Raw genomic sequence first — 18,876 nt, forward strand, 5'->3', positions numbered from 1 at the left:
TCGAGCCAAAGTAGGACCATCTCACTGCAAGATCAAATCCTACAAACAGTTTTGCGAACCGGAAAAGGCTTTGGTGCGCGAGAGCTTTGTCTCAAACATTATGATTGATCCAATTTCTTGGTTTTCTATGTTCTATCATAGCATGTAAATGCACAGGACCATGTCAGATCAAGCTCCTGTGCAGCCTACTAACGTGGTACATGAATAAAACCTACTGACAAAGTGAGTGTGGGAAAAGGAAAAGGAAAAGGAAAAGGAAAAGGAAAAGAAGAGTGTAACGGATATCGTGTGATGACTGCCTCTCTCTATTCACAAGTTTGCTGCTTCCCCTTCACTGCTAAACACACGGAGCTGTCTCTGCACCATTGTTACACGGTTTATGCCCGTGAAGACAGGTTGACTGAGAATAAAGAGGACTTTTAACTACATCAGTGTTTTGATTTTAGGGCTGTAAGCTATACTTAATATAATGCATTGTCTCTTGTGGAGGCTTGCCATTATGGTCGCTGGAGTATACAAATGCCATAGTTATACAGCATGGAAACAGGGCCTTCAGCCCGACTTGCACACGCCGACCAACACGTTCCATCTACACTGTGTAGGAAAGAACTGCAGATGCTGGTTTAAATCGAAGATAGACACAAAAATGCTGGAGTAACTCAGCGGGACAGGCAGCATCTCTGGAGGGATGGTCTGAAGAAGGATCTCGACTCGAAACATCACCCATTCCTTCTTTCCAGAGGTACTGCCTGTTCTGCTGAGTTACTCCAGCATTTTGTGTCTATGTTCCATCTACACCAGTCCCACCTGCCTGCATTTGTCCCATATCCCTCTAAATCTATCTGTCTAAATGTACCTGTCTAAATGTATCTTCAACATTGCGATAGTTCCTGCCTCAACTACCTCCTCTGGCAGCTCAATCCATAAACCCACCACCCTTTGTGTAATAATATTACCCCTCAGGTTCCTATTAAATCGTTCCCCCTCACCGTAAACCTTTGCCCGCTGGTTCATGATTCCCCTATTCTGGGCAAAAGACACTGCGCATTCAGCCTATCTATTCCTCTCATGATCTTTTACACCTCTATAAGATCACCCCTTATCCTCCTGCACTCCAAGGAATAAAAGCCTAGCCTGTTCAACCTCTCCCAATAGCTCAGGCCCTTGAGTCCTGGCAACATCCTTGTAAATCTTCTCTGCACCCTTTCCAGCTTGACAACATATTTCCTGTAACATGATGGCCAAAACTGACCACAATACTCGATCTGTGGCAGGTGTACCAAGTCGCAGGGGATTGTTTAGTAGTTCAGATATTTTCCGTGGGTTCGATGACAGGGAAAGCAGAATACTCCAATCAATGTCTTCAAAAATGCAGAGCACTCAAAAAAGCTTGCAGAGCAGTCTGCACCCAACAAAGGGTTGTGTTGCAGATGTTGTTGGGACTGGTTCCTCATGACTTGCATGGTAAGGACATGCTTAGCGACATTTGGGCCAAATGCAGGCAGGTGGGACTACAGTAGTCAGGACATGTTGGCCGGCGTGGGCGAGTTGGTCTGAAGGGCTTGTTTCCATGCTGTAAGACTCTATATGACTCTATGACATCACCGGCCTCTATTCTGCTATTTAATTGTGTGAAAATTCTAAATGATGTAAAAACGTATTTGATAGAAATGATAACGTGGAAACTAATCTGAAATCAGCAATATGCTATAGAGCACTTTTAATATAGAGAAATACCTCAAGACATCTCATGGGAGAATCGTCAAATAAAACATAATATCAAGCTACATGTGAAGTAGCATGTGGCTTCACAAATGTGTACAGTTTACATCTTGCATGATTAAACTATTAGCACTAAAAGCAGCCAGAAGAGTGGGAATCCTTCAGTAGAACAGTTCCTGGGATAGTTAATTGGCTTGAAGTGTAATAAACCTGTCCGCTTGAATAGCGTACGTTACGTATGCACAGCACACGCCAGAGCAGTCCTCGGGTAGTATGCTCGCCTCTAAGTCAGAAGGCTGTGGGATCCTGCTGTGCACAACTCGGCTACTGCACTCCTTGTGTGAGAACCACGAGTCAATGCATGAGCTGTAAGGTCCTGGGGAAATGAAACCACTATGAAAGGCAAATAATTCTTTCATCTACCTTTTCCCTGGAAATCGAGCTCACTGTACGAGTCACTTTGTTTATTTTCCAACCGAATGAATATTGGAGCAATGGAACAAAAAGTTGGTAATTCCACCATGAGGTTGAAGGGGAGAAGAAGGCAAGCAGGTGCTTGATGTGGAACAGTGCGGGGAAACATTAGCATGAAACGCAAAAGTTAGAGGGGAAGGAATGGTTTGGAGAGGTTTCTTTGCAAAAATAGTGATTTGAATAAGGACGGTGACATACAAAGGCAGCATCTTGAAAACTATTTCAAACCATTGTGTCGGAAGGAACTGCAGATGTTGCTTTACACCAAAGATAGACACAAAATGCTGGAATAGCTCAGCGGGTCAGGGAGCATCTCTGGAGAAAAGGAATTGGTGATGGTTTGGGTCGAAACCCTTCTTCAAACTGAAGGCCCGAAATGTCATCTATTCCTTTTCTCCAGAGATGTTGCCTGACCCGCTGAGTTACTCCAGCACTTTGTGTCAAACCATCGTGAGTTACTGATTCCTCTAGACTGCCCGAGCTTGATGTGAAGTAAGGAATGTTCCAGTCCACAGGCGTTTGGCCTACTCTGACAATGTCAGTACGACAACATCCTGGGTGTCATGTAGAGAATTACTGGTTTTTCCTGAGTTTCTTTCCCATGTTCAGGTGACTACAGATTGGACACAGGTGGATTGCAATACCTGTGTGAAGTTGTAACCAAATGTGCTTGCACAACAAAATAACCCTGCAAGTAACTCAGTTTAGATGGCACTGACGTGTTTCAAACGGAGATTGGGAATATTCAGCACATGCACTGTTTACACATTGTGCTGACATTTCCTCTGCTTTACTGAATCCTGCTTCAGCCAGTAGCAGGCTTTCACAATGAGAAGTAGACGCCAACAGTCTGTAACACGACTCTCCCGAGTTCCACAAGCACTCGGGAATATTGGAAATGCTTTTTAAAATATTAACTCTGTTTCTCTCGTGACTCTTGCTTGCTTTTTAACCCAATTTTAATTTCAGGTTACTGTGGAATGGGAAGTTTGAGGGTCAGGAATTCCCTCAAGGTCTCTCCAGAGTAGGAAAGGAAGCCATCTGTGTACAGAGAGAGATTTAGGGCAGGACTGTTCTAAATATAACGACTCGATGAGCAGTAGACATGCCCTTGATATGCTGGAGCAGAGAATATAAAACAACTCCCCAAAGAATCATTACTTTTTATATTTTCTGCTTAATTATTTTTTTAGATTAGATTTCTGCTAACATCAGCAGAATGGCTATTTGCAAAGTTTCCTTCCATAATTTAGTGTTTTCCTTGGCTTCTCACAATCACCAACCATCACTCTTTGTCAGTCCCACAACTCATCCACTGACAGTAACCATCGGGGTGAACTTGTCGGACGGACACTTTTCTATATATTAGGCTTATGAGGGATATGGGCCAAGCACAAAGCAAGTGGGACTACCTTAAACGGGCACCTTGGTCAGCATGGACGAGTTGGACTGAAGGGCCTGTTTCCATGCTCTATGACTCTATATGCGATTGGGACATTTCACCGGTTGATGTCACATCATCCACCACGGACAGCTTGGCGGTGCCTCCCTGTGCATTAACTCCTCCACCCCGCTGTGCAAACTTACATGCCACCTGCACCTCCGTCTTCCTCTGCATCAGGGCCCCAACACGATTCCTCACGATGCACCGGTAGAAGCCGGTGTGGGAGCGATCCAGTGATGGGATCAGGTACCTACGAGAATGGACAAAGTTACTTGGTTAGAGATCATGTAGAAGTTTGCTGTTTGCACCAATGCTCTTTTTAGAATTCCTACTGCCTGTGATCTGCATTTACACTGCTGTTGCACTACCGCCAGCATGCAGTGAGCATTCCCTCCTGATGGTCTGATCAAACCCTGGCCCGATGCCCAGTTTTAGACTTCAGTGTCCACTATCTGACTCACTCCATGAGCCAGCTGGCAATCCCAACCAATAACATGTGAACAATCTCACAATGAATAAATTGATATTCTTCGAGGCTTCTTGTACAGCCATCCTTTAAAAATGAGACCTCACTGTAACAGATCTGTGATTTACTGCATTGTTTAAATAGCTGGGGATGGCCCAGGGAGAGAGCCAGGCGCCGAGGTGATGGATTGTTTCCAGATCTCAGTTCACAACACTGTTCTGCAGTGCTGCTGGAACTCAATTAATCTCAAATGTGATCAAATATTTTGTTCACTTTCAGCGTACAAGGTAAGTTGTTACGAGGAGGTTCTGGCTTACTGCTTCAGTCAGCCGTGGCTCTGTTAGAAGCACACGTTGGGGCAGGTTCTGGGTTGAAGTGCTGACACCGAAACCCGCAGTACCTAAAGAGTGCAGCACTATCGGATGTGCCAGCCTTCAGATGAATTTTACCGATATCTCCTCTCTCTGTTGGACGTGAAAGCCAAACTCCCATCTCACTGCTACCACCGGGAAGAAGGTACAGGAACCTAAAAACCATGACCTCCAGGTTCAAGAGCAGATTCTTCCCAGGAACTATCAGGCTCTTGAACACTGCACAAAACTCAACCTCAGCAACTATGATCTTCGATGGACTGGGTCTTTGGTTGCACTATGGACTATGGTTGTGCATTATTACGGCAACCTAGTAATACTGATAATTAATGTAGTGATTATTGTATATTTATCTGTGTGTTATTGTGCTTACAGGCCTGTTAAGTTGTAGCAAGTAAGAATTGTATTGTTCTGTTGCTGGTTTATACCGAAGATAGACTCAAAATGTTGGAGTAACTCAGCGGCTATTTATCTAGAGATACCGCCTGGCCCGCTGAGTTACTCCAGCATTTTGATTCTATCTTGAATGACATTGGTTGAGACCAAGAGGAATAACCCTGGTGTCCTGGTCCATTTGTATTCCTCGTTCAGCATTAACAACAATCAGCTTTGGTGATTATCACACTACTGCTGGTGGGGGTTTACTTCCCACAAAAACTGGCCGTCATATATTGTAGAAGTGACTGTACCTCAAATGTTGCTCACTGGCTATCAAGTTTCTTGGGATCAAAGATTCTCGAGGAACAAGATAGACCACTCGACCCTAAAAACCGTAGTATGTCATGGCGCCATTTTAGTAGGCAGAAACTTGCAGAAACATTTAGAAAGAAAAATAACAAAAATCTGTGAACTGATAGATGAGATATTTTCTGCATTTTATTGGTATCATCATACATACTGTCCCCCCAAAACACTGATTACACTTCGAGAGGCATAACGAACAGTGGATTTTGGTACTAAAATGGCGGACGTTACGCTCCTTTGCGTACTACACTTCAGTATAGGCGATTTCAACGGAATGGTTCATCTTGCTCCTCTAGTATCTTTGCTTGGGATCTTCTGAATCAATGCAATGTGTAAATACAGTCTTTTATTGGACTACCTGGACTATCTCTGACATCTCCCTCCCGTTTCTGGACCTCACCATCTCCATCACAGGAGACAGACTAGTGACGGTCATTTACTACAAACCCACCGACTCACACAGCTATCTGGACTACACTTCTTCCCACCCGGTCCCCTGCAAAAAGTCTATCCCCTACTCCCAATTCCTCCGTCTACGCCGCATCTGCGCCCGGGATGAGGTGTTTCACACTAGGGCTTCCGAGATGTCCTCGTTCTTCAGAAAACGGGGCTTCCCCTCCTCCATTATAGATGAGGCTCTCACTAGGGTCTCTTCTACATCCCGCAGCTCCGTTCTTGCTCCCCCTCCCCCCACTCGCAACAAGGACAGAATCCCCCTCGTTCTCACCTTCCACCCCACCAGCCAGCGGATCCAACATATCATCCACCAACATTTCCGTCACCTACAACGGGACCCCACCACCGGCCATATCTTCCCATCCCCTCCCCTCTCTGCGTTCCACAGAGACCGTTCCCTCCGTAACTCCCTGGTCCACTCGTCCCTTCCTACCCAAACCACCCCAACCCCGGGCAATTTCCCCTGCAACCGCACGAGATGCAACACCTGTCCCTTTACCTCCCCCCTCAACTCCATCCAAGGACCCAAACAGTCTTTCCAGGTGAGACAAAGGTTCACCTGCACCTCCTCCAACCTCATCTATTGCATCCGCTGCTCTAGATGCCAACTTATTTACATCGGCGAAACCAAGCGCAGGCTCGGCGATCGCTTCGCTGAACACCTGCGCTCGGTCCGCATTAACAAAACTGATCTCCCGGTGGCCGAGTACTTTAACTCCCCCTCCCATTCCCAGTCTGACCTTTCTGTCATGGGCCTCCTCCAGTGCCATAGTGAGGCCCGCCGGAAATTGGAGGAGCAGCACCTCATATTTCGCCTGGGCAGTTTGCAGCCCGGTGGTATGAACGTCGACTTCTCCAACTTCAGATAGCTCCTCTGTCCCTCCCTTCCCCTCCTCCTTCCCAGATCTCCCTCTATCTTCCTGTCTCTACCTATATCCTTCCTTTGTCCCGCTCCCCTGACATTAGTCTGAAGAAGGGTCTCGACCCGAAACGTCACCCATTCCTTCTCTCCCGAGATGCTGCCTGACCTGCTGAGTTACTCCAGCATTTTGTGAATAAATCTTTTATTTATTACATTGCATCCATTATTCTCAAGAAAGAAAACTTCACCTTATTTAAAATACAAGATGAACAGAAACTGTGGAGAAATTAAAGATCGTGCAAATTTGTCAGTGAAGCAAACTGCAGTCATTGAGATGTCAGGTTTTACAAGAATTAAGATGATTTGTTCAATCACCTTTACAGATCTTGTTTTTTTTAAAATTGAGTTCTCCATAATATCCTAAATTACATTGGAAGTTTTACCTGGTTTGGACAAAGCTGGATGATTCCTCATTGTAGAGAGGTGTGAGTGGCTTAGTGGAGCAGCGGTAGAGTTATTGCTTTGCAGCACCAGAGACCAGGGTTCAATCCTGACTACGGGTGCTGCCTGTAAAATGTTTGTACGTCTGAAGAAGGGTCCCGACCCGAAACGTCACGTATCCATGTTTTCCAGAGATGCTGCCTGACCCGCTGAGTTATTACAGCGCTTTGTGCCTTTTTTAAATCACCTTATTGAATGTGGATCAGGTGTGAGAGATGACCTCCATCTGCCAGTGTTTCTGATGTTCACAGTTACCGCTGAATGACATATACTGCAATCTCTTCACACACTTCCAAAATCCAGACCATCACATTAAGGCTTCCCTCACAAATCTGAAACCCAGCACCCTGTGGAATGATCGCAGACATCACAGGGCACAATGGTCAGTACCTTAGTGTTTAAACTGACAGCATTTCAATAAGAGGCGTGCTTTTATCACAGAGCTGGACGTTATCAATAATAACTCATTAGTTCAGTTTGCAGCACTGAACACTATTAGAATCAATTGGATCACATAGAGGACAGAACTGGAGTTGTTCAGAATGGATTAAATGCCAACCTGCTATGTATTTACTGCAGGCAGGGACAAAAATGATGGTTTCTAAGGGTTGCAGTCTGAAGAAAGGTCCCAAGCCAAAGCTTTGTCTGCCCATTCCCACCACAGATGCTGCCTGACCTGCTGAGTTCCTCCAGCAGTTTGTGTTTTGCTCAAGATTCCAGCATCTGCAGTTTCTTGTGTCTTCATTGTAATATATTTGTGTCGTGTTTCGATGCAAAGAAATTATTAATACAAAGAATCTGGTTAAATGCAATTTTCTATTTTTATTCTGCACGAAGGGGTGCCCTGAGAGAAGCTCAGTTCTCTCTGTGTGAAGACACATTTTCAAAGCACCAGCAACAATTGTCAAGCTAAGTCAAGTGCCGAGGAATAGATTCATAGAGGCATACAGCACGGAAACAGACCTTCCAGCCCAAGCACTTCAACTCCCCCTCCAATTCCCAATCTGACCTTTCTGTCCTGGGCCTCCACCATTGTCAGAGTGAGGCCCAGCGCAAATTGGAGGAACAGCACCTCATATTTCGCTTGGGTAGTTTACACCCCAGCGGCATGAACATTGACTTCTCTAACTTCAGATAGCCCTTGCTTTCCCTCTCTATCCCCTCCCATTCCCAGTTCTCCCACCAGTCTTACTGTCTCCGACTACATTCTATCTTTGTCCCGCCCCTTCCCCTGACATCAGTCTGAAGAAGGGTCTCGACCTGAAACTTCACCCATTCCTTCTCTCCGGAGGTGCTGCCTGACCCGCTGAGTTACTCCAGCATTTTGTGTCTACCTTCAATTTAAACCAACATCTGCAGTTCTTTCCTACACTTTCAGCCCAACTCATCCACGTCGACCAAAATGTCCCATCCACACTAGTTTCCCCTGCCCGTGTTTGGCCCTTATCCCTCCAAAACCTTTCCTATCCATGTACCTGCCCAAATGTCTTTTAAATGCTGTTATTGTTCCTTCCTCAACTACTTCCTCTTTCTGGTCTCCCCTCAACCTCCAGTATTCCAGAGAAAACAAACTAAGTTTGTCCAACCTTTCCTTATAGTTATGTATGAAGGACCTGCAGATGCTGGTTTACAATGAAGATAGATACAAAATGAGGGAGCAGGACAGGCAGCATCTCTGGAGGGAAAGAATGGGTGATGTTTCGGGTCAAGACCCTTTTTCAGACTGAGAGTCAGGCGAAAGGGAAACTAGAAATATGGAAGGGTACAAAGAGAATGTCAGAGAATGTCCTTTTGTAATTGTAATTGTAATTGCAATTAATTTATTAGCCAAGTATGTGAAAACATACAAAGAATTTGATTTGCCATACAGTCATACCAAAAAAGCAACAAGACACACAACTACATAAAAATTAACATAAACGTCTACCATAGCGCAGTGTGATGGAAGGTAATACCTTATATTCTCTTTGTACATTCTTTGTACATGGCCCAGCTGAGAAACATCACAAACCCCCTGCTGGACCCTCTGCAGTTTGCATACTCGGCCAATAGATCGGTGGATGATGCAGTCAACCTAGGCCTGCACTTCATCCTCTAGCACCTAGACTGCAAGGGGACCTATGCCAGGATTTTGTTTGTGGACTTTAGCTCTGCATTTAACACCATTATGTCAGAGCTACTACACTCCAAACTCTCCCAGTTGACTGTGCCTGAACACCTCTGTCAGTGGATCATCAACTTCCTGACAGACAGGAAGCGGCATGTGAGGCTGGGAAAGCACATCTCGGGCCCGCAGACCCTCAGCACAGGAGCACCGCAAGGCTACGTACTCTCCCCTCTCCTTTACTCTCTCCACACCAACGACTGTTCCTCCACAGACTCCTCTGTCAAGTTTCTCAAATTTGCGGACGACACAACCCTGATTGGACTGATCCAGGTTGGGGAGGAATCTGCCTGCAGACAGGAAATGACACAGCTGAAGATGCTGTGCCATCGCAACAACCTGGAGCTCAATGCTCTTAAGGCAGTGGAACTGATTGTAGACTTTAGGAAGCTCCCACTCCCCTCCCCCCACTCACCATCAACAACACCACAGTCACATCTGTGGAGTCATTGAAGTTCCTTGGAACCATCATCTCCAAGGACCTTAAATGGGGGGGGCCACCATCGACTCCACAGTCAAAAAGGCCCATCAGAGGATGTACTTCCTGCGGCAGCTGAGTAAACACAATCCGCCACAGGCAATGATGGTCCAATTCTATACTGTCATCGTTGAGTCCGTCCTCACCTTCTCCATCATGGTCCTGTTTGGCTCAGCCACCAAGCACGACATTCGAAGGCTGCAACGAATCGTTTGATCAGCTGAGAAGGTTATTGGGTGCAACCTTCCCGCATTGACGAACTGTACACTGCAAGGGCCAGGAAGCGAGCGGGCAAGATCATCTCTAAACCCCTCTCACCCTGGCCACAAACTCTTTGAAGCACTTCCCTGTGGAAGGCGACTCTGGACTGCCAAAGCAGCCACAGCCAGACATAAAAACAGCTTTTTTTACGCGAGTAGTAGCTCTGCTCAATAACCAAACGTCTGTAGTCTCTATTTGCTCTGGTTTATTTCACTCACATGTTTAAACTGAAATGTTGTATTCTTAATGTTTTAATGTTTTATGCTTTATTCTTAATTGTTTACTGTATGTTCGTGTTGTTATTTGCGAGCGGAGCACCAAGGCACATTCCTTGTATGTGTACATACTTGGCCAATAAACTTATTCTTACTAGTTCATGTTTTTCTTAAAAGCGAAATCTTGAAAACTTGTACTTTGAGAATTCTTATTGACTCAGAATCCCAAATTCCTTTCTGCATTAAGTGGAGGGAGCCTCACCTGAATCTTGATGATTTCTATGTTAGAAACACATGCACAACATTATTCTCTATGTTAGCAACTGTGATTCCCCAAGGATGGTGTTTTGGTTGTATTGAGGACTTCGGTGATGCACAATTATCATCTGGTTTCTGGTTACCTAGTATTATTGATTATTCTTATTAATTTATTATATTATTGATTTTGTTTGAGTTTTTCGTTTTAGAGATGCTGCACGGAAACAGGCTCTTAAGACAATAGACAATAGGTGCAGGAGGAGGCCATTCGGCCCTTCGAGCCAGCTCTATCTAGCTCTCTCTTGAATGTATTCAGAGAATTGGCCTCCACTGCCCTCTGAGGCAGAGAATTCCACAGATCTTTGGCTCACCGAGTCTGTGCCAACCAGCAATCATCCTGTACACTAGTACTATCCTACACACTAACGATAATTTTATTTACCAAAGCCAATTAACCTACAAACCCACTCGTCTTTTCAGTGTGGGAGGAAACCGGAGCTCCCGGAGAAAACCCACGCGGTCACGAGGAGAACGTACAAACTCCATACAGACAGCACCTGTAGCCAGGATCAAACCTGGGTCTCTGGCACTGTAAGGCAGCAACTCTGCCACTGTGCCGCCCTTTTTGCATATTTATTTATTGTATCTCTGCAGTTATTTCTGTGTTGATGCACTAATCCGTTTTTAACTACTGAGCAGGGCCAGTATGCTGTACCAGCATACAGTATGCTATCACAAAGATGCACCAGTCTTGACTCTTGAGGTGAGGAAGATGCCATGATTTCCAGAGAGAGTGGTGATGGGAATTAGTGTCTGTATTATAACAATTAACTGCACAATATCTTTAATTATGTAAAAATCGTGCTAATGCCACGATGATTCAATTATGCAAAAGCAGCAGGCATTAGTTCCATCGCAATACATTTATAACCATTAAATTATTAATTATTTATTTTCCAAAGATTTCATGGGCTTTGCAATATAGAATTTAATTGTGTGAGCAGAAGGCCTCGCAACATAAATAATCATGGTTTCTCTGTGTGAATGTGCTGCTGCTATTGATGGGACCAGGAGTTGCAGGGCTCCCTGGTGGAATTACATTTCCCCCCCTCCCAAACAGTGCTGCCCCCACCTCATCTATCATAGCAATGGCATGGTCTGGGGACAGCTAGCACCAGGATAGGAGCAAACACATGTCTTTCTGCTCCAAAGAACAGTGAATCTGAATGACCAACACCACAGTTCATTGCCTGGTGAATATTCAGTTTTAATATTTACGAAATAAACTGGATTCAATGACCACATGAGTGGTACAAAGGCAACTAAGTTGGACATCAGTATTTGAATTCACTCACAACACAATTGCACCTCCCTTTTGACATACACTGCTTCATAGAGTCATACAGCACAGAAACAGGCCCTTCAGCCCAACTCATCTATACCAACTGAGATGGCCTGTCTGTTAATCCCTTTCGTTCTCATTTGGCCCATATCCCTCTGAAACATTTCCTATTCACGTACCTGTCCAAATGTCTTATATATGTTGTTATAGTACCTGCCTCAACTACCTCCTCTGGTAGCTCATTCCATATACATACCATCCTCTGTGTAAAAAGTTGTCCCTCAGGTTCCTATTAAAGCATTTCCCCTCTCACTTTAAGCCGAGACCCTCCGTTTTTTGATTTCGCTGAAAGACCCTGTGCATTCACCCTATCTATTCCCCCTCATGATTTTACACACTTCAAAAAGATCACCCCTCAGTCTCCTGTGCTCCAAGTGAGCTTCACTCCTATTCATCAGTGGCGGCCAAGTTGTTGGTGAACTTCCGGAGAGAAAGTGGAGTCAAGAAAGGTACTTCCAGACAAGTCAAAAAGCAGGACGGTTTTGACTGGATGTCAAGGATTTCTGAGGCTCAGACATCCAGATGGGATCTGGGAGGCAGCATCATCTGGGAGGTGTGCAGAGCCAATGTGAATGTCAACAGAAAGTTCCCGAGGAGTCAAGTAGATCAGAAGAGGATATCACAGTGCAATAAGCAAAAGCCATGGTCAGAGTGGTGATAAAGAGATCATGGTGAACCAAGAAGTTGATGGTCAGTCCACATCTCCAGCGAACAGTTACGCCAGCACTGTGGAGAGTATCATAGAGAGCCACACACCTCACCTGCAGACGTATGAACAGGAATAGGTGTAACCGTTCTTCCCTCTGATATTGAAGGAAAGCAGTGGCTTATGTGGAGTGTTGATAAATGTTCAAATATTGAGGGATTTGTGGGAGATGGGTTTAGTGAAAGCACGTAGGACTGAGGTGGAAAAATCATCCTTGACCTACTGAATGATGGATCCGCCACAAAGAGCTGCCCTTCCTCATCTTATGTTTCTAATGCTCTTATGTTCTTATTACTTGTAAAAGGACTTTTATTACTTTAAAGCTGCAACATCCTTAAGGTTTAGCCTCAGGTTTATTATTATCATGTGTACTGAGGTAGTGAAAAGCTTTGTTTTACATGTGATCTAATTAGATCAGATAGGCTGGAGCGATTGGGCTTGTATACACTGGAATTTAGAAGGATGAGGGGGGATCTTATTGAAACATATAAGATAATTAGGGGATTGGACACATTAGAGGCAGGAAACATGTTCTCAATGTTGGGGGAGTCCAGAACAAGGGGCCACAGTTTAAGAATAAGGGGTAGGCCATTTAGAACGGAGATGAGGAAGAACTTTTTCAGTCAGAGAGTGGTGAAGGTGTGGAATTCTCTGCCTCAGAAGGCAGTGGAGGCCAGTTCATTGGATGCTTTCAAGAGAGAGCTGGATAGAGCTCTTAAGGATAGCGGAGTGAGGGGGTATGGTGAGAAGGCAGGAACGGGGTACTGATTGAGAGTGATCAGCCATGATCGCATTGAATGGCGGTGCTGGCTCGAAGGGCTGAATGGCCTACTCCTGCACCTATTGTCTATTGTCTATTGTCTATATCATACATAAATCCAATCAAGTCAAACTCAAGTACAATAGGTGGAACAAAGGGGAACATTTCGAGTGCAGAGTATGGTTTTTAGCATTATAGCCCAACAGTTCCATGGGCAACTGTCCTCAATGGTGTGGAGGTGAATTGAACAGTACCCTCGCTTATGGATGTTGGCTTTAAGCAGAGGTTCAGGTGCTTGACTGAACGAAGTGCAGTGGTGCTTGCTTAAGTTTTCAGAGTTAGTCTGCTGGAATCACAGGTATGGACAGTCCTGTTTGAAACTCCTGTTTATGCAATAGAAAGGAGAGCCATTAGCCTGCAATAACAAGGATAGACATTAGCTTGGATGCCGTAGAATTGGTATGGGTAGAACTGCAAAATAGCCAAGGGCGAAAACGCTTGTTGGAATTGTATAAAGACCACCAAACAGCAGTAGGGAGGTTGGGGATACGTGTAGTAAAGGTACAATAGTTATCACGGGTGACTTTAATCTACATATAAGATTGGGCCAACCAAATTGGTAGCAGCGCTGAGGAGGAAGATTTCCTGGAATGTATACGGGATGTTTTTTTAAACCAATATATTGAAGAATCGACTAGGGGACAGGCCATCCTAGACTGGGTATTGTGTAATGAGGAAGGACTAGTTAGTGATCTTGTTGTGCAAAGCCCCTTAGGCAACAGTGACCATAATATGGTGGAATTCTGCATTTGGATGGAAAGTGACACGGTTAATCCAGAGGCTAGGGTCCTGAACTTAAAGAAAGGAGACTTTGAAGGTATGAGACGGAAATTGGATAGGATAGACGGCAATTATACTTAAAGGGTTGCAATGGCGAAGATGTAAAGACCGCATGGATGAACTCCAAAAATTGTTCATCCCCGTCTGGCGAAGAAATAAAACAGGGAAGGCGGCTCAACAGTGGCTAACGAGGGAAATCACGGATAGTGTTAAAACCAAGGAAAAGGCATCGGAATTGGCCAGAGGAAGCAGCAAACCGGAGGACTGGGAGAAATTTAGAACTCAACAGAGGAGGACAAAGGGGTTAATTAAGAGTGGGAGAAAAGAGCATGAAAGAAAGCTTGCGGGGAATATAAAAACTGACTGTAAAAGCTTCTTCAGATATGTAAAAAGGAAAAGATTAGTGAAGGCAAATGTAGGTCCCTTACAATCAGAGACAGAAGAATTTATAATGGGAAACAAAGAAATGGCAGAACAGTTAAACGAGTACTTTGGTTCTGTCTTCACTAAGGAAGACACAATCTCCCAGAAATACTAGGGGACCGAGGATCTAGTAGGAGGGAGGAACTGAAGCGAATCCACATTAGTTAGGTAACCAGCTGGGACTGAAGGCAGATAAATCCCTAGGGCCTGATGGTCTGCATCCCAGAGTGCTCAAGGTGGAGGCTCTAGAAATCGTGGATGGATTGGTGATCATTTTCCAATGTTCTTTCGACTCTGGATCAGTTCCTGTGGACTGGAGGGTAGCCAGAGTAACCCCACTTTTTAAGAAAGGAGGGAGAGAGAAAAGGGGGAATTATAGACCAGTTGGCCTTACATCGGCAGTAGGGAAGATGCTTGAGTCGATTGTTAATGTTATAGTGGTATATTTGGAAAGCAGTGACAGGATCGGTCAAAGTCAGCATGGATTTATGAAGGGGAAATCATGCGTGAGGATGTAACAAGTTTTTGAGGATGTAACAAGTAGAATGGATAAGGGAGACCCAGTGGATGTGGTGTATCTGGACTTTCAAAAAGCCTTTGACAAGGTCCCACACAAGAGATTAGTGTGCAAAATTAGAGCACATGGTATTGGGGCTAGGGTATTTACATGGATAGAGAACTGGTTGGCAGACAGGACGCAAAGAGTAGGAATTAACGGTCCTTTTCAGAATGGCATGCAGTGACTGGTGGGGTGTCACAATGCTTGGTGCTGGGACCCCAGTTATTTAAAATATATATTAACGATTTAGATAAGGGAATTAAATGTGACATCTCCAAGTTTGCGGATGAAACAAAGCTGGGTGGCAGTGTGAGCTGCGATGAGGATGCTATGAGGCTGCAAGGTGACTTGGATAGGTTGGGTGAGTCGGCAGATGCATGGCAGATGCAGTATAATGTGGATAAATGTGAGGTTATCCACTTTGGTGGCAAGAACAGGAAGGCAGATTATTATCTGAATGGTGTCAGATTAGGAAAATGGGAGGTGCAATGAGACCTGGGTGTGCTTATACATCAGTCACTAAAAGTAAGCATGCAGGTACAGCAGGCAGTGAAGAAAGCTAATGGCACGTTGGCCTTCATTGCGAGAGGATTTGAATTTAGGAGCAAGGAGGTCCTACTGCAGTTTTACAGGGCCCTGGTGGGACCGCACCTGGAGCATTGTGTACAATTTTGGTCTCCTAATTTGAGGAAGGACATTATTGCTATTGAGGGAGTGCAGCGTAGGTTCACCAGGTTAATTCCCGGGATGGCGGGACTGACATATGATGAAAGAATAGGTCGACTGGGCATGTGTTCACTGGAATTTAGAAGGATGAGGGGGGATCTTACAGAAACATATAAAATTCTTAAAGGATTGGATAGGCTAGATGCAGGAAAAATGTTCCCAATGTTGGGGGAGTCCAGAACCAGGGGTCACAGTTTAAGAATAAGGGGTAGGCCATTTCGAACTGAGATGAGGAAACATTTTTTCACCCAGAGAGTTGTGAATCTGTAGAATTCTCTGCCAAGAAGGCAGTGGAGGCCAATTCACTGGATGTTTTCAAGAGAGAGTTAGATTTAGCTCCTGGGGCAAAAGGAATCAAGGGATATGGGGAAAAAGCAGGAACGGGGTACTGATTTTAGATGATCAGCCATGATCATATTGAATGGTGGTGCTGGCTCGAAGGGCCGAATAGCCTACTCCTGCACCTATTTTTCTCTGTTTCTCTGAATATGTTTTTGCACTTACGTCTTGTTCTCACGGTTTTTTCTTTTTATTGTCCTGCATAATTTATGTGTCTGTGTGTCTGTGGTGATGCTGCTGCAAACAAGATTTTCAAGGCACCTGTATCTCACTGTACCAGTACAGAAAAAAACAAACTCACCTCGACTTGACTCTCAGTATGTTTGTTCAACAGAGAACACAGGTATTTTATGAAGATCACTGTGGTGTTTTTTTCTACACAAAAGATACCAGTATACAAATCAATTAAGCTACATTTATGTACAATTTCTTTCCATCAATAAACTCCTCTCTGCTGTTTTGTTTTTGTGACCAATCAACTTCTAATTTATAAACAAGTAACTTTAGACTTTAGATTTTTAGAGATACAGCATGGAAGTCTCATTGAAGTCTCAATTCAGTCCGCACCGACCAGCGGTCACTCTGGACATTACCTCTATCCTACACACTAGGGACAATTTACAATTTTTACCAAAGCCAATTAACCTACAAACCCGCACGCCTTTGGAGTGTGGGAGGAAACCGGAGCACCCGGAGAAAACCCACGCTGTCACAGGGAGAACGTACAAACTCTGTACAGTCAGCACCCACATCCAGGGTCTCTGAAGCTGTAAGGCAGCAACTCTACCGCTGTGTCGCCACTAACCAAAACGTATAAAATAAACCCATGTTAAAAATTAAACGTATTATTGAAATAAATTACACCCAAATATTTGGAGGTGTTGCTCCATCGTACCAACACATACCATCACAGTAAAAGCACTGAGTCTATGTAAAGGTCAAAACAGATGAGGTACTGTTTTGAAAGATGAAGCAATTGAAGTTGTTCACCATGGGTGAGGCATTTCTGCTGCCAATGCAAGGCTGGCTTTTGGAGAGATCAATCTCCACCTGACTCCTGCTACTTAGCTTGTTGACGCACTAACTCGTCTACATAAAAGTGGCAGGAATATAAATGGTATCGATTTCTGTACTTGTTCCCTAGATACATGCTCTGCCTAAAAATGTTCCATTATAACTTCTGCGAAAAATTATTCCACGCACCAACATGAACAGGAATTTGCAGCTGATGGATATATTGCAGATGAAACTCCAGCTTGCTCTCTCTATCCAACTATCATTGAATTGGCTGAGCAAAACACAGAGCGAGTCAGACAGCATCTGTGGCAGGAATGGATAGGTTACCTTTCAGGTCCAGACCCAAAGCATCGTCTGTCCATTCGCACGCAGTTGCTCCCTGACCTGCTGAGTTACTCCAGCAATTTGTGTTTTTGCATCTGCAGTTCCTTGTGTCTCCTTTGAACTGACTGCGATTAATTAACATTTTGCATTTCATCAACTCTTTGCGTAATACAGCTACTGACTAAAGTTATTAATGTAGACTTAGGAACTTGTGATGCAATCTGCGGAACCAAGCACATCTTTCCTTTGGACGTTTGTCTGAACAGAACCAGGGCAGGCGACAACAACAACTTGGGAGGCATTTTGAGCAGTTGTGACGTCAGAAGTCAGACTGAGTTGCAGATCCAAGAGCAGACACTAGATGGTGGCGAGACGACAGATTGGTGCCAGTGGCAGGCCAACCGTCTGGAGGAGAGGACGAGGAGATGACCTTTACTGCCTGACTGAGTCCTTAGCTGCTTCAGAGTGAATGATTTCATTCAAACCTGCTGCCACCCTTCCAGTTGCAACAGGAAACTAGCTAAGTAATTGATCCTTTCAGATGACAATTGGGGAAGGTTTCTTCTGATGCCCGGCACTAAACGCGTGAGGGACTCTCTGCTGCACACTCAGCTCCAGTGACATTGATAGAAGGAAAGCCTGGGAGGTGGCGACAGCAGACAGTTCCAACATCACCTACTGGGAGTGCCAATGAACACGGATGCATTCCTTCCCATTACAATCTCACGGAATTTGGATGCGTTTGGATTTTTGTTTGGCTTTTTATTTCAGAATCGTTAAAACGCAAATCACGAAGACAAAATCTGAGCTCTTTCTTGGCAAGAAATTCAGAGATCACCAGTGATTGAGGTCTTGGCTTGGACCATCAAAGAACCTTGACATCATTAGTCAAGCAGGGAGAAGGGTGGAACTCGACAAAGAGCAAATGCTTTGGTCTCCAACAGACCCAATTAGAAGTTTAGAGAATACAGCCATAAAATTAACGTTCATTAGATTCATTTTTACACATATATCGGAGATATAGATTAAATTACCAAAAAGGTAAAATTCAAGACAAGATAAAAGTTGGAATATACAAATAACAAAAATAATTATGGCCAAGTCACATTGCCCAAGGGCAGTGCGACAAGTCCAGTTTCATAGCATCATTAGGGGCAGGAAGCTGTGACTGTTTCCTCAGAAGTAGAGAGATAATAAGAAAGAGAGGGAGACCGAGCGAGCAGAGAGAAGAGAGAAGAACAACATGCTGGCTTTCACTCAGTGTGTTCACTAGTTTACATGGAAATAGCTTGGTGAAGTAGCTTGTTGGCATTCTGAATTGTATAACGTATAATTGTATATCGTTTCCCAATGATAGTATCAGG

At 44.5% G+C, this 18,876-nt stretch overlaps 1 protein-coding gene across 4 annotated transcripts in view; it reads right to left on the reverse strand.

The window, feature by feature from the left end:
• The window catches only part of sdk2b (sidekick cell adhesion molecule 2b), a 599,240-nt gene that overhangs the window by 255,477 nt on the left and 324,887 nt on the right, over positions 1-18,876 (reverse strand). For all 4 annotated transcript variants that reach the window (XM_078401132.1, XM_078401131.1, XM_078401133.1 and 1 more), the window contains exon 3: positions 3,784-3,890. In XM_078401132.1, coding sequence (XP_078257258.1) covers positions 3,784-3,890 — 107 coding nt within the window. The remainder of the gene's footprint in view (positions 1-3,783; positions 3,891-18,876) is intronic.

The sequence above is a fragment of the Rhinoraja longicauda genome, chromosome 6 (assembly GCF_053455715.1).
Source record: "Rhinoraja longicauda isolate Sanriku21f chromosome 6, sRhiLon1.1, whole genome shotgun sequence".
In the NCBI taxonomy this organism is placed as follows: domain Eukaryota; kingdom Metazoa; phylum Chordata; class Chondrichthyes; order Rajiformes; family Arhynchobatidae; genus Rhinoraja; species Rhinoraja longicauda.